The sequence below is a fragment of the Diabrotica virgifera genome, chromosome 3 (assembly GCF_917563875.1).
Source record: "Diabrotica virgifera virgifera chromosome 3, PGI_DIABVI_V3a".
Lineage (NCBI taxonomy): Eukaryota > Metazoa > Arthropoda > Insecta > Coleoptera > Chrysomelidae > Diabrotica > Diabrotica virgifera.
The window spans coordinates 15,094,414-15,111,047 of NC_065445.1; the positions used below are offsets into that span (position 1 = coordinate 15,094,414).

General features: G+C 34.4%; 1 protein-coding gene across 4 annotated transcripts in view; it reads right to left on the reverse strand.

Annotated features, from left to right (window-relative positions):
• Positions 1–1,535: 1,535 nt before the first annotated feature.
• The window catches only part of LOC114327138 (protein quick-to-court), an 80,190-nt gene continuing 65,091 nt past the window's right edge, over positions 1,536–16,634 (reverse strand). For all 4 annotated transcript variants that reach the window (XM_028275652.2, XM_050646336.1, XM_028275650.2 and 1 more), the window contains one exon: positions 1,536–4,912. In XM_028275652.2, the coding sequence (XP_028131453.1) occupies positions 4,715–4,912 (198 nt within the window). In that variant the 3' untranslated portion in view covers positions 1,536–4,714. The remainder of the gene's footprint in view (positions 4,913–16,634) is intronic.

A 16,634-nucleotide genomic window follows, 5' to 3' on the forward strand; every position in this document is an offset into this window, starting at 1 on the left:
GTTTTGATACGTTTCAATGCAGAGAGACATCGTTCTGTTTCTGCAGTTGTCACTGGCATCGTAACAAGTACATAATTGGAGCATTCCAATCTGGAATTACAACTGGATAGTTAAAATCGTATCTTCTATTTTATTCATTATGCTTCCTCTTCTCCAAATATGTGCTTCATACCTACACAATTTGTAAGTTTTTACACAAATCTCCATTTTAAAGAATCATTTATAATCCCGACGTTTGCACTTTGGTACATTTTTAATTAACAAATTTGGTTTCGGCATTTTTAATTTTTCTTCTAAATATAATGAAGAACATTTAATTGATTTTAAATATTCCACGCTAACATTTACGTCCACAAATCCTTCCATTCTTAATATAGTTCCGAAATTCGAACTTCATGAAAGCAAAATTTAAATACGTGTGCCGTGCACGTTGAAAACACCAAAGATCATGCCATAAGATCACATCCAACTTGTGATCCTGTGGCCATCTAAACTTGTGGCCATCTAAACTATAGCGGGTAGCGGGGTGGGTGATGAGTTGTATTTTGTCGTATGAAAAGTCATTGGTATAGGAACCACTGTGAGAGCGGTGAACGCGGGGTTCTGTCTAAGGCCTCGCATCCGTGAACTTTCTCCTTTGAAATAAAATAAAAATAATTAAATGTTACCTATTAGATACTTATAAACTCCTTGGATCTGTTATTTCGAATTTCAATTACTGTATAGTTAGATTAAAATGTTATTTATAGAATGATAAATATTATATACTATGAATGTTCGTGTGAAAATAATTTTGGGGGTTCACGTGCACATGTGCACTTATGGAGAAACCGCCACTGTGCATACATCTTACTATTGTATGTTTATTTTTAACATTTTACTGTAACAAGTTACAGCTCTTGTATTTTTTATTATTTAAAAATATTTATAAAAGTAGACCAACATCGCGACCTACACCGCGCACATCCCATGTGGCATGTTCGTACCCTAACAGATATGTTGTCTCCCTTTATACATTTTATATTTTTAAACATCAGAAAATCATTTTATTGTACCCTCGGAGATCCGTGGAAAAAATTTACACCCAAAATAACAAAATTCAGTTTGGCAATAATGTGTGAAAGTTGATAGTAACATATCCTTTTTAAGATAAGCACAACTGTAATTTAGTCCAAACAAATTAATGTATTTTTTTTGCCAACAAAAATGAGATTTTTCAACCAAATAATGTTTCAAATATGATGTGGAAAATAATTTTTAATTGGGTTCTGCTAATGGGCTTGCTTTTTGTTGTCATTAAAGTGAAAAGAAACTAAATTTCACTCATTAAATCATTATTGTCTGGTTATCGTCTTAATTATTTTAACTGTACTAATATCCGTCGAGTAATTCTGAATGATTAATAGGTTGTTAAAACATTTTATCTGTAGCGGCTTCTGGAATATCTTAAAAATATCGAATTTCATTGATAAAATGCACATATCCCACCGATCTTCGCTTCGACAATACAAGTTCTCTCAATGAAATAAAACAAGTTTTAAATGCCATGATGCAACTTTATTGAAAATTTTTAACAAAAATAGACTGTTTCAGATGAAGTAAGAAATGATATCCGTTAAGTAGCTCCCGTTATTGCCTTGAAATAATTTGACTATCTAAAAATGAGTCTATATAAAAAATATAAAAAGTAATTATTCAAATACAGCCAAAAACGTTGATTTAGCTTATTAAAAATATCTAATTTTTAAACGGATATAAAAGTAGGGCAAATGATCAGTTGAAGTTACTGCTGGACTGCCCATAGGCATGAACCATGCAATCTTAATAGATCGCTCTATTTTGGATCGCAAATGACATGAAGAGCTTTTGTTAGGTGTGTCCTCTACATATGACCAAGACGAAGAATGGATAAGAGGCATGAGCTTGTTGCATGTATGGATTGATGCGTCGTCAAGAAAACATGAAAAAGGAGGTGAATACATACGAATGTGCATAAGTGAGTGTTTCCAAAAGAGATGTGACTGAATAAAACGGATGATTAGGGGAGCATGTATAGCAGTGATTTGGAGGACCTTGGCCTTTACCTGATCCAGATGTTAAACGAGGAGGTCCCAATAGAGTGGTAGAGAAGCACCTCTCTCGCGCTGACAGGAAGGGTGTGTCGTGTGGCTACAGAATCATGCGTCTACCAAGACTTAGTAGTTTACAAGATGTGCTAAAAATTTGGATTACTTCTTAACGTAGATGCTCATAGAACATATAGATGCTGCAGGAACTATGTTGGCATGATCAGTAAGGTTCTTTTTCTTCTTGATGTGCCTATCCGTGATGAATGTTGGCGATCCCCATGGCAATCTTTACATATCTTATCTGCGCGAAAAAGCTTAACAGATATTGTGTTGAACCAGATTCGGAGGTTCTTTAATCAGGATGTTCCTCTTCTTCCTGGAAGTAGCTTTCCAAATATTATTCCTGGTAGGATGGCTTGTAGGAGGGCTTATCTGGATTCATTTCGCATAAAGTGTCCGAGGTGGGCAGCATTTGGAAAACTGAGAGAAACTTTTAAAAGTGAGTTACCCACATGTCTAAAGAGAAAGGTATTCGATCAGTGCGTCCTCCCAGTCTTGACGTACGGATCAGAAACACTTACCTTAACTAAAGCCTCGGCTACCAAACTAAGAGTCACGCAGAGAAGAATGGAGCGGTCAATGTTAGGAATAACTCTGCGAGACAAAATCAGAAACGAAGAAATCAGGAGAAGAACAAAGGTGACTGACGTCATCGAGAGGATAGCCAGGTTGAAGTGGAGATGGGCAGGACACGTAGCCAGAATGACAGATGGGCGATGAACGAAGAGGTTATTGGAATGGAGGCCAAGAGAAGACAAGAGAAGCGTCGATCGACCGCCTACAAGATGGACTGACGACTTAAGAAAGGTAAATAAAAACTGGATGAGGGCGGCGCAGGATAGATGGGGTTGGAAACGAGGGGAGGAGGCCTATGTTCAGCAGTGGACTTTTGAGGCTGGATGATGAAAGTGTCCGAAGTATTATGTATTTCGAGATTTAATGGTGGTCAGTACCTCTCGGTTCTTCTTCATTTTTTTAAGGACTTCCTCATTTGTGAATCGGCAAGTCTACAGGATCGTAAGTATTTTCCGATACGGTAAACAAGGATACAGTAGACATTGCATTGCAGAATTCTTATTTTTATACCAAGAGAGAGATTGTGGCTCTTGAAGAAAGTTCCCATCCAGTTGAAGGTGGATCTAACTTTTTCAATGCAAGCTCTTACCTCCTGATTGTTAACCATTTCTTCATTTATTTTGATGCCGAGGTAATAGTAGTAAACCACTCTTTCTACTGGGTTTGGTTGACCTTACGTTATCTTTTTCTAATTATCATGAGCTTTGTCTTCTTTACGTTTATATTGATCTATATTCTTGACTGTATTACGTGATTTTGGTCATAAGGACTTGTAGATCTTCTAGGTTGTCCGCAAATACTATTGTGTCATCTGAATATCTGATGCAGATTTGCATATACCAGTAATAATAGTTTAGTTGAATGCTTTTCTCAGTTTCGTACAAAGCTTCGACAGATATTTCAGAATAGATTCGGTAAGGTAGAAAACGACAATTTTTGTACTGACAAATGTCGAACATTTGAGAATCTATAAAACTTTAATTCGACCAATAACATGCTATGGCAGTGAAGCCTGAGTCCTGAAAGAAACATCCAAAAACAAACTCGACACATTCGAAAGGAAAGTACTGAGGAGAATACTAGGACCTGTAAGGGAAAACGGAATCTTCAGAAGTCGATACAACAACGAACTTTATCAACTTTATAAGGAAGCACTTCTGTCAGACTTCATTAGAATACAAAGATTGCAATGGGCCGGACATGTGATAAGAATGGGAGAGGATAGGCTACCAAAAGAGCACTGAATGCTAGAATGCAGGGAAAAAGACCGGTTGGAAAGCTAAGAAAGCGCTGGGAAGACACAGTAAACAGCGACGCACAAGCCCTTTTAGGAGTCCGTGTATGGAGAAGAGCAGCTACAGACCAGCAAGGGTGGAGGCAAAAAGTAAAGGAGGCCAAGGCTCAATTTGGGCTGTAGTACCGTAGAAGAAGAAGAAGAAATGTCGAACATTGTCACACACCCTGTTAATATGTAATGGATGGGTAGTCGATAGAAAAGGGAGCTGGTAGTCAGCCTATAATTAATCATGGAAATGGTGGATGAGATGCTACCATTTAAAAGAACACAATAGAGGAAAAGGGAGAGGAAATGTGCAACTCTTATTGAGTCAGCTTGCCCAGGTCCAAAAGTCGGGTATAGAGAGGAAGAAAGAGAGAGAGAGAGAGAAAATAGTGTGGGAGAGAGAGAGCGAGGATAGAGTATGGTAGATGGTAGATCAGAGTGGAGAAGCGTGTGAAACTGAAAAAACAGATGAATTTCATGTCGGTAGTTCTTTTAAGGAGTCTTTTGGGAAATTTGTAGCAGGTAGCTGCCTGAAATTCGAGGTTAATGGTGGCCTAGCAACCCTTGCCTTACATTTAATTTCCGTTTTTCGAATAGTAAGCAAATAACCTACGTTTTATATTTTTAGAAACATTTTTTTAAATAATACTTAACTCTTAACAATTTCATAAAGATTTAAATTCAATAAATATATAACTATATTTAGGCACTAATTATTTTTAAATCGCTAGGTTTGTCTAGCGCGTTCTATACTCGAAATTTCGTTAGAGGAAAATCCTAGGATGCTTTGGATGGCCTTGAGGTGACCTTGGCTATTTTCTTTATCGGTAAGAAAATAGTAAACGGCTGATTTTAAAAATTGTAACGTGATTTCAGGATCTATTTTGTTTTTGTTTTTGGCTTCCATCAGTTGCCGGTACATCGCCTAAAATAGAAATCAAATAGACCAATCAGGACATAGAATATCTCGATTAGGTACTATAAATGGACCATATGATAGTCGTGACGTCAAATCAATGTTGGCTACTCTGGAAAGGTTTCCAAACAAAGCAAAAATCTGTCAAAAATTCACACGTGGTGTTTGTTTTCGTTTTTTATAATTGGAATATATTGCTTGTGGGATGTTTAATTTTTACAAAATGGTAATGTGTTGTGTACCCGTGATTGTAATCAATGCTCATAGTATATTTTCCACCATGTTTCCAAATAGGACTGGTTAAGAATCTGAAGAAACGCAGTAAGTACTATGTAGTGTGTAAATCCTTGATTTTGTGTAGGGACTAACAAGGATTGTGTCTTTAGAAAAAATGTGCAGATGATTGTTAAAACAAAATAAAATTAAAAATGATTACACAAATCACGTGTACAATCAATTGACAGACGTCAAACTTTTGCTTTGCTTGGAAACCTTTTTGACGTTTTGACGTTACACTATCACGGTTCATTAGGTTGAAATCTCTATATAAAATAGTTAGATACCATGTTATACACTATAGTCCACGGACCAGGGTTGTTTCGTATCCGATCAAGGTCCACGGTATTCTTAAGCGGCGTATTCATTTTGCGAGGATGCCGCGCGCGGCATGTTCGTTGTTGTTGCCACGGAAAGTGGATACCACACTGTTATGCGCGGCAAAGCGAGCACTGCCGATCTCGAACGATGTTCGAGTCGAGCCAAATTTTGTCGGTCTTTGGAACCTCGGCAAGAGATGTTTGTTGTTAGTGCCGCGCGAAGTATGGAGGAGTCTGGACATGTTTAGTTTACTGTCGACTATAGTCTGTTTTTAAACCAAGAGAAGTAATTCAAATTTCCCGCGCCGTAAAGCTTGTTTGTAATCGGTCCAACATCAGGCAAGTTTACTCCACTGTTATCAAACTTTGACACTAATGACATTTATAAAATTTTGACACTATTGGCATTTCATAGGTTAATTAAGTTATATCAGCGATTGTTTGTATTTTCTGAATTATTCCTTTAATTTTTAGATTTTTAGTCTGTTTTTATTTAAAAAACAGTTGTTTTTAGAACTTCTTAGCGATGTATTACTATAGTATAATATTGGATTACCGTCAAAGGCCGATATGGTCAACCCAAAAAGAAGATGTATTTGGTGATATTTCTAGTGACTTTCTTGGGTGTGAATCTGTCTTTTTAGTTTACTCCTCTTGGTTTAAAAACAAATCTTAGAAGACTAAATGCAGTCAGTGCATTTTTTAAGTGATCATGGATCCTGACAATTGCCGTGCATTGATTTAACTTTATGAAAGTAAAGAGTTGCTATTTTTACGTTTTTGTTTTTTAAAAGTTCTTGAATTAGGATAAAAGCAGCAGCACGCAATACATCCATGGTTAACTAAATTAATTACGGTGCTACTTGTACGGTTGTACGAGATCGCTCTAAGTGCCGCGCGCGGCACCAGTTGATTTAAGATAAAATCATGAGGGTGAGCCGCGCGAGGCAAATGCCAAGTTTGCCTCGCGAGCCAGGCCGCGTGCGGTAACCTCGCAAAATGGATATGTCGCTTTATATATTTTGACCCGCTGAATTCGAATTTCAGACTTGCTTTTGCGTATACTTATACATATTGCGTATACATATGAATACACTCTGAAATCATATGGACTTTAATCTACTACGAAACCGTCCTAGCCCCCAGACTACTATATGACAAAACTTTTTGGTGTAACTCGCAAATTTGTTTTTAGGTTTGAGATTACATAAACATGCAAAATATAACATTAAAAAGTAATTAAATCTTTAAAAACCATACGCTGAGGCAATAAATACACTTTATTTAATCCATGTCTGTGAATGAAATATAAAACATAGATCTTTTAAAATAAGGATTTATAAAGACAGTCACTGTAACTACTCTTTAACATGATGTTACTACTATAAAAATAAACTAGACCTTCGAGCATTTACTACCTTTTCAAATTCCACAAGGATTCCTTTTAAAATAAACCCTTTTTAAAGCTTTAACACGTTGAATGCCACGGTGGGCCATAGCCGTAAGGACCGACGAATGAAATGGCGACCAAGTCACGGCAGTCCCTTCGGACCTCTTGGTATTGATCCCAGCATGTATGAACTCAGTTGGCTGTAGACCAACTCTCATGTGTATAGTATTTTTTAGTAGAGTCATACTGTCCTCGGAAAGTTAAATCTTTATTCATCGACATCATGTCGTTTAATTTTATACTATATAAGTATCTAAAATGCAATGTAAACACACCCACTGCTTGTAGGGGAGTGCAATTAGAACGAAAAGATACAATGTTTCGGAAAAAATCAAACAAGGTTATATTTTTCTAAAACTTTTTTTGTTAGTTTATAAATATGTTAAAGTAAAAAGTTCTACTCACAAATTTCGCCGCTAATTGTTTATTAATTGTTTAAACAATAACAATTGTTTTGTATGAATAATGTTAAGAATATGGGTGAATTCAACATTTTATTTTGATAAAAAATGTTTTTATTTTAGTTTTGCTTATGCTGAACCCGAATCTGACATTAAAATTTGCAAATTAAAAATGGCGGATTCAAAATGGCGGATTTTTCCTAAAAATCCTTAAAAAGTAGTTGTAAAATCCGAATTTTTTTTATAAAACGTGTTTGTTTACATATATGTGGATATTTTTGAGAGGTTGCTAAACCTGAATCAAATTTTGATAATTTAAATTATAAAATGGCAGATCCAAAATGGCGGATAACTTAAAAAATAGTTGTAAAATCATAATTTCTTTACAAAATGTATTTATTTCTACATATTATATTTATTTTTGAGAGCTTTGATAAACCTAACTTAAATGTTAACATTATAAACTATAAAATGGCGGATCCAAAATGCGGATTTTCTAAAAAGAACATAAAAAAGAACATTTTTCTAAAACATGTATGTCTTTATTTTTAACAGGTTGTTGAATCTGAATTAAAGATTAAAAATTTAAATTTCAAAATGGCGGATCCAAAATGGCGGATATTTAAATGAAAAACAAGTAGAATCCAATCAAACAAATATGGAATTTCATTCTTAAAAAAAAGATAAACAAATAATTTTCAAAATTATATTAAAAATTTAAATGTATTAGAAAGAATATTAAAAAAAACAAATTTTCGATTAGAAGGATATAATTACATATTGGAACATAGTTTTTAATTCCAAACAAGTTTTCTTTATAAAAATTTTCGATATTGTGAAATATAAAGGTACTTTACTCTTGAGTGAAATTCATATTTTTTGACATACCTCGTACAAAATTAACAAAATTTGATATTTGATGGTTGCATCTTATGTTATATACGATGCAGAGTATTTCATAAAGAACAACTTTTTTTCGTAAAACTGATATTAAAAAAGTTATCAATACGTTCCAAGTTTCGCAGACATACTGTATGAGCTAAAAAAAAATTTTTATTGAACATTTATTATTGTTGAAGCTTATTAATAAATGTATTTTAGGTAAGTTTTACAGAAAAAAGTTTTGATCACTCTGTATATACATTTTTTCAGCTGGTAATTTTCGGTTTTTGTATTACATTTTTGTTATCTTTCTTAGTTTTCTCAAAAAGAAATTCTTTATTTCATTTTTAAACTAAAATAATTCAGTGTTTTTTTAAAATTACATCCCAAGCTTTAAAAATATAGCAAAAAAATTGTATTAGATTTATTCAAACTTGAGTAATACCGTCTTAAAATGGTGGGAATTCTGTAAAACTACGAAGTTTTCAAAAATTACATTTTTTGAGACATCGTATTATTTGAATTAAATTTTTGAGATTTTTTTAAATGAAACATCGTTTAGTAAGTTGATTGAGAGGTAAGTTGTGCAAATTTGAGAGTTTTATAAGTAAAATTGTATTAGTTACACATTTTTAAATCATTTTAAACAAAATTAATGTAAGGCTCACTTTCCGCCCACACCGTACTTATGTCCATACATTTTATTTCTTTTTATTGCAACCATAAGATAGCTTATTTCATCTTCTTTCATGTCCAATTTGTAAAATTTCTTTTGATCTATTAGTTAAAGAATTACATTTAAAAAACTCAACCGTACACTTCTTCCAACGCTAGTTTACAGTGCGCCAATGTGTGTGAGAAGGGTGACTTTAGCGTTATAAATAAAAAATTACAGAAGCCAGAGATTTAATTTTAGAAAAATCTTTATATAAGGTTTTTTTTGTAAAATTTTCTGAGTTTTTCAATAGTCAAGTCAGTTTTTTTCTAAAAATTATATTTTCGAAGTTATTTAAAAAACATCTAACTTCGCTGTTCATTTGTTTAATAAAAAATGAAGCACCCACTTCTCGAGTAGAACTTTTTGATATGTTGTTTATTAAACATTTCTTAATGAAATTACAAAAAGTTTTATCTTGTTTGATTTTTTCCGAAGTGAAAATCTAAATGCACTCCCCTATTGGCGTTGAGGTTATTTTGTAAGTATGTACTTGAAAATTCACTGAAGATTGTCTAATAGGAGCAAAAACGTTCGTTCTGAACAATTTTAAAAAATAATTGTAATTAATTTGGATCTTTTATTTATTATTTCATTTAATTATATTATTAGAGAGTAGTTACAGTGACTGTCAAAAACACTGTATTTCTGTGAATTGCACTGGGCTAAAATGCTTACAAAAAGCTGAGTTACCTTATGTTTTGATAATTTGCAACTTCTAATAATCCAAATAAACTTAATAATTTTTATAATTTTTAAATTAACTTAAATTCATGCTAAAATAATAACCTACAGAATTAATGAGATAACTAACATGCAGTGAAGGAAGTCTGTTTCTCAAAACATAGTGGGCTTCATGTTCTAGGTAATAATATCTTTTTATACGAGCCGTTTACCGTGCTTCAGAGGACACGTAAAACCGTCGGTCTCCCTGGGGTAGTGTCCATAGACACTAGTTACGTGAAACAGGGTTAAAGATGCAATTGGCACTGGAGCCTATCCGAAAGGATCTCCTTACGATAAGAACTACGATATTATTATTAGCCTATATAGACCAGTAAGGATCTGCGAAAAAACGTCTATTTTTGGATGTGAGAGGTGGCATTCTGATTTTTGAAGATAAAGTTAGGTGACACCTTCAGTAATAATAATTGACTTATGCTCCTTCTCAAATATGCCCGGAACATTAATAAAAAAATTAAAATATTTAAATATTTCGAAAAACATCGATTTTTTTCTGCTTTCTTTGCTTATAACTTTAAAACGATTCGTTTTGGAACAAAGTCGTAGAGAAATAAAATAAAGATAATTGAATTTTGTATGATATACGACTGGTAAAAAAGTCTTGTAAAAAATGTAAAGAATTGCAATATAGCAATAAATACAAAATAAGGCGGCAAAATAAGTCTGTTGTTATTCAATATTTTTTAACCACTTTGGTGGCACTTAGAACCTTAGTAATTCGCTTAGGAAATTCTTTGTAACATACTTAAATCGTGTACAAAATTTCATTAAAATCGACCTAATAAATTTTGCATAATAAATTTGCAATCTAAATGTTTTTAAAAAAGTTCAAATTTTTTAAAATCTTTCTGAACAAAAAGTAGACCATTTAGAAGTTGGCTAATTTTTTTACATATAAAGAGGTGCTCTACCTATCTAATACACTTTACAGAATTAAAATCGGATTATTTAAGGGGCCCCAGCAATGTTTTAAATTTATAAACAATTTTTTGGCTTATAAACAAATAGCTTTGTTTAATAATAAAAAAATTAATTTTTAGCAATGCAAATAATTAAAACCGGTATAATTTGACTTTCACATGACTATAACTTTCAAATGCTGTCAGCAGAATTGCTATTTTATTTTTTAATCAAAACTTATTCGCGTTCAAAAATTGCAATTTCTCGATTTTTTGAAAGTTCCACCGCGTTTATCTCAAAAACTATGCATCCTACGAAAAAACTTGTAAGAACATTTTTTGCTTAGAATTACCCAAGAAATACAAAAAAATGTTTTATTTTGCGAAAAATCGATTTTATGTAATTCTTCAAGTTTTTTGTTTATAACAATCTTATCGACATCCGGATCAACTGTTACCCAAAAAATTCGTGTTCTACAGGTCAAAATACATAAAAAACTTGGGTAAGTCCATCTAAATAAAGGAGCTCGCAGCACCCCCTCCTGGCCACAGCACTAATTTGTTTATAAGCCAAAAAATTGTTTATAATTTTAAAACATTGCTGAGGCTGCTTAAATAATCAGATTTCAATTCTGTAAATTAGATAGGTGGAGTACTTCTTTATATGTAAAAAAAATTGACAAATCTTTGTATGTCCTAGTTTTTGTTGTGCAAGATTTTAAAAAATTTTAATTTTTTAACAAAGTTTAGATTGCAAAATTATTATGCAAAATGTAGTAAGTCAATTTTAATGAAATTTGGTGTACGGTTTTAGCACATTACAGAAATTTTCTAAGCGAATTAGGAAGGTTCCAAGTTTAACCTAAGTGATGGAAAATCACTGAATAAGGACAGGCTTGTTTGCCCCCTTATTTTATATTTATTGCTATTTTGAAGCAAGGGTGATAAATTAAGACATTTTTAATGAATCTCATCTGATAGAAAATTTAATTATCTTTGTTTTATTTCTATACGACTTTGTTCTAAAATGAATAGTTTTTAAGTTATAAGCAAAAAAATTAGAAAAAAAAACGAAATTTTTTGAAATTTTTTAATATTTTAGTTTTTTTTATTAATGTTCCAGGCATATTTGAGAAGGAGCATAATTCAATTATTATTAACGAAGTTATCACCTAACTTTAAGGCCCATTTATACATACCCGGGCCGTGTCCGTTCCGGGTCAGTACTGAGTCCAGGTATTTTTAATGCAATATTTACATACAACCGGGTTGTGGCAGTGTGCGTACCGGGCCGAATAAGAAAGGAAAACGTTATTACATATCTCTGTGTAAAAGATAGTTGAAAATATTTCGGCTTAGATAGAAGATCTCTCCTCATAATATCTATTGCTTGTCTGTTTTCCAGCAGTCGCGTTCACAAAACAATAAAATCGTGTTTATACAAGTCCCTGCGATCCGTGTCATTTTAGTGCATCGCCAGTGCCGACAGCAAAAATATCGGCTGGGATTAATTTCAGACCGGACCCGGACGGGCCCCGTCCGGGAAACGCCAAAGTATAAATATGCTCATAAGAGTACATATTGTTTTTTTTTGGGCCGGGCCCTGTCTTAACACGGAACGGACACGACCCTGATATGTATAAATGGGCGTTTATATCCGCAAAAATCTGAATGCCACCTCTCACATCCACCTAAAAACAGATCGTTACTGGTCTAATATCTTTTTAGAGATATTTTGGTATATTCTATACCAGTAATAATAAAAGCTCAGTTACACGGCGCTAATAGTAACTCGTATGAGACACTAAAACCGAGTAGGTACTAACTTTTAGTACTCTCCTTGTAGTCGAAGCAATAAAGCACTGAACCTCCGAAAAAAAAAAGGACAAGACGGATCTTAATAATTATTTTTGCATTCGATTCGTGAATGCGCCAGGAAACTTTGTGAACCGGAGCCATGATATAATATTGAAAAACTGCATACAAAAAATGCATTCTTAAAGTGCATCTCAAACAGCCAATAAAAAATATTCAGAACTCGTCAATTATCGGCGCGGCGGAAATGAGTTCAATTTTGTTACTCGGGGGTTTTTGGGGTCGCTGAAAACGAATATAATGTCAAAAGTGATCTCCGGAGTACCTGGTGCCCAGGGTACCTACTGTGTACCTCGTCTTGTAGAGTTTTCAGCAGATTCATTAAAAATTAGTCAAAAATCATTACTCGGGGGTTTTGGGGCCACTAACGACGAATATAACATCGGAAGTGATTTTTGGGAGTACTTGGTGCCCAGGGTACCTACTGTTTACCTCGTCTTGTGGAGTTTTCGGCAAAAAAATTATTAAAAAATTACAGTAGAACCCCGCAAATCCGAACCCCGCAAATCCGAACTTTCGGCAAATCCGAACCAACGGAAAGTGAAAAAAAATTTTAAAAATTCAAAATAAAAATTTAAAAACATGTTTATTATGTGAGAAAATAATTACGTAAGATGCTAGCTACAGTATTAAACACTGGAACACTAATGGGTGAATAAAAGCGTCGAGTTAAACTAAACACAATCAATAAAGGAATGTGCATAATACACATTTTCCGTGGTATACTATGAACGAAAACATTGAAAAAGATAAGAAACATGAGAAACATAGTGTAATCAATATCCAGATTACAAATTAAATGAATCATTCACATGGCCGAATTCCCATGTCCCGTGACGAAACAAAACTACTGGCGTTAGCGATTTAATATTTCAGTGATCTAAATATTTTTCAGCTTTAGAATATTGGAGGCATAAACGTGTGGATAGAGTTTCATAAAGGGATCGGTGGCAGTCCAAATCTTTTAAAAATCATCTTCGTTAGCTTCTTAGGCTAACTTTCGGATAATCCGAAATTTTCGGAATCCGAACAGGCTGTCCCCCCAATTAGTTCGGATTTGCGGGGTTCTACTGTATATCAAACTTCCATATACTGGTTACCACAGCTTACAAATCCGACGCAACATCCGTAGAACAATTAAAAAAGCATTTCCCTGTATAGAATTAAGATTTGCTTTCACGACTTTGGAAAGAATAGGATCTCGTTTCCATGTGAAAGACATGATTCCTAGTGATCTCGCATCTACCATTATATACCAATTCAAATGTAGTAGCTGTGCAGCTACGTACGTCGGGAAGACTCGACGTCACTTTAATGTCAGATGTTGCGAACACTTAGGTGTCACTCCTCATTTAGGAAGACGATCAAGAACAATTCCAAATTCAGCGGTATTCCAACATATGACTGATTCTGACCACCCTATTAGTCGTAAGGATTTCTCAATCATTGGTCATGCAAGTTCTCCAACGGAACTCAGCATCAAGGAGGCATTATCCATATTTCTTTTGAAGCCACCCTTAAACACGCAACAAGACATGGCGTGTTTGAAATTATTGACTTAACCCAATGATTGTCAATGTCATTTTTACGTTTTCATTAATTATTGTTTGTTCCTTTCAAATTATTTTAAAGCATCCGCTCAAGAAACTTATTATTCTGACGATGATTAAAGTAATAATTGAAACGTCACCATGAATTTTAATTTAGTTATGGGTTTTATCTTTAAGTTTATTATTTTTATCAAGTTTAATGGTGTGTCCTTATCTACATACATTAAAAAATTAGTAAAAAATAATTACTCGGGGGTTTTTGGGGTCGCTAATGACGAATATGACATCGGAAACGATCTCCGGAATACCTGGTGCCCAGACTAATTTTTTAATGAATTTGCCGAAAACTCCAGAAAACGAGGTAAACAGTAGGTACCCTGGGTACCAGGTACTCCGTAGATCACTTCCGATGTCATATTCTTCGTCAGCGACCCAAAAACCCCCCGAGTAATGATTTTTGGCAAATTTTTGAATGAATTTGCCGAAAACTCTATAAGAAGTAGGTACCCTGGGCACCAGGTATTCCGAAGATCGCTTCCGATGTCATATTCGTCGTTAGCGACCCCAAAACCCCCGAGTAATTATTTTTGACTAATTTTTTAATAATTTTTTTGCCGAAAACTCCACAAGAGAGGTAAACAGTAGGTACCCTGGGCACCAGGTACTCCCAAAAATCATTTCCGATGTCATATTCGTCGTTAGCGGCCCCAAAAACCTCCGAGTAATGATTTTTGACTATTTTTTAATGAATTTGCCGAAAACTTCACAAGACGAGGTAAACAGTAGGTACTCTGGGTACCAGGTACTCCGGAGATCATTTTTGACGTCATATTCGTTTTCAACGACTCCAAAAACCCCCGAATAACAAAATTGAACTCATTTCCGCCGATAATTGACGAGTTCTGAATATTTTTTATTGTCTGTTTGAGATGCACTTTAAGAATGCATTTTTTGTATGCAGTTTTTCAATATTATATCATGGCTCCGGTTCACAAAGTTTCATGGCGCATTCACGATCCGAATGCAAAAATAATTATTAAGATCCGTCTTGTCTTTTTTTTTCGGAGATAAGGCCGATTTTAGTGCTTTGTTGCTTCGTCTATTGTGTAAATTGGTGTTTTATATTCCAGCAGAGGACTCGTTGCGAGTGTTCCTGTTCATGACAGTCGAGTAAATAGAAAGCAATCACGAGTCACGAGTAGGTTCCCCACCAATACTTACTTCTCCTACGCAATACTCGACTTTATGACACACTAGCACCCTAGACATCGGTGATATCGGTTACACGTTTCTAGTAGCTGGTACCAGGTACCAGTGATTAGTTGATGTGTTAAGAAGTTTCCGAAGGCGCGTCTACACATTAAAAACGTTTTGACGCCACTATTCCTGTGAAGCACTAAACCGTACTCACCCGAGTAACTCGTACGAATTACTGGCGTCATGTAACTGAGCCTTAAGCCATATAAAGGTTTTATATTATCCAATACAACAATGGGCCCATATTTTTGCTTTGAGTTGCTTTTAAAATAAATTATTTGACAGCAAAAAGCTCAACGTAAATAATGCTGCTTCTTTAGACTGTATGTAAATTAAGTTTACTAATATAATGAGACATGCAAAATTTAAATAAAATAATGGACTGTCTACATTTTTAACATAGTGCTATAATGCATTCAGCCAAACAGTATCACGTTAAAAAATATGTTACACTTTAACTGAAATGAATTGATATAAATATAGGTCTGGATCCCGCGTATGAAAAAAAAGTTGATTAATAACAAGCTGAAAATTTGTTAATAGCTTAAGGGTGTCTAGTCGGACAAACTTGGATATGTGGGAACACTGGAACAGGGGAAGTTTTAACTGTGGAACAGGTTAAAAATTTGGAACGGCCAGACCACGAAAACGGCACAAGTATTTTGTCCGACAGAACAGACTTAAACTCTCCGAAAAGAGATTAAACTTTCACGCAAAAATCAGACTGCTATTTATCACCAAATGGGCGTTTTAATGAGTGGAACATGTAGAATATGTCAAATGACAGGAATTATGACAGGTGATAAATAGCAGTCTGATTTTTGCATGAGAGTTTAATCTCTATTCGGAGAGTTTAAGTCTATTCTGTCGGACAAAATAAATGTACAGTTTTCGTGGTCTGACCATTCCAAATGTTTAACCTGTTCCACAATTAAAACTGCCCCTGTTCCAGTATTCCCATATATCAAAGTTTATCCGACTAGACACCCTTAAGCTATTAACAAATTTTCAGCTTGCTATTAATCAACTTTTTTTCATACGCGGGATCCAGACCTAATAGACTTATCGTTGTTTTGTATTTAACCAACTCCGATATATCTATTATGCTGGGGCCACACTAGCGTCTAATGCCGTTATTTATCGCATAATTTCCATTACAGAGATGGCAAATAATGCGATAATTAATGACATTAGACGCTAGTGTGGCCCCAGCATTACGACCAATATTCTGCTCTATTGGATCACCGTTACAACCTCTGGCAAAATGTCTTACATCACGAACACAAGTCACTTTATCGACCGTATAAAAGACGTTGGTAGGTCCATCAACATAAATATGCTGCGGTGGCTAGGCCACTTAGA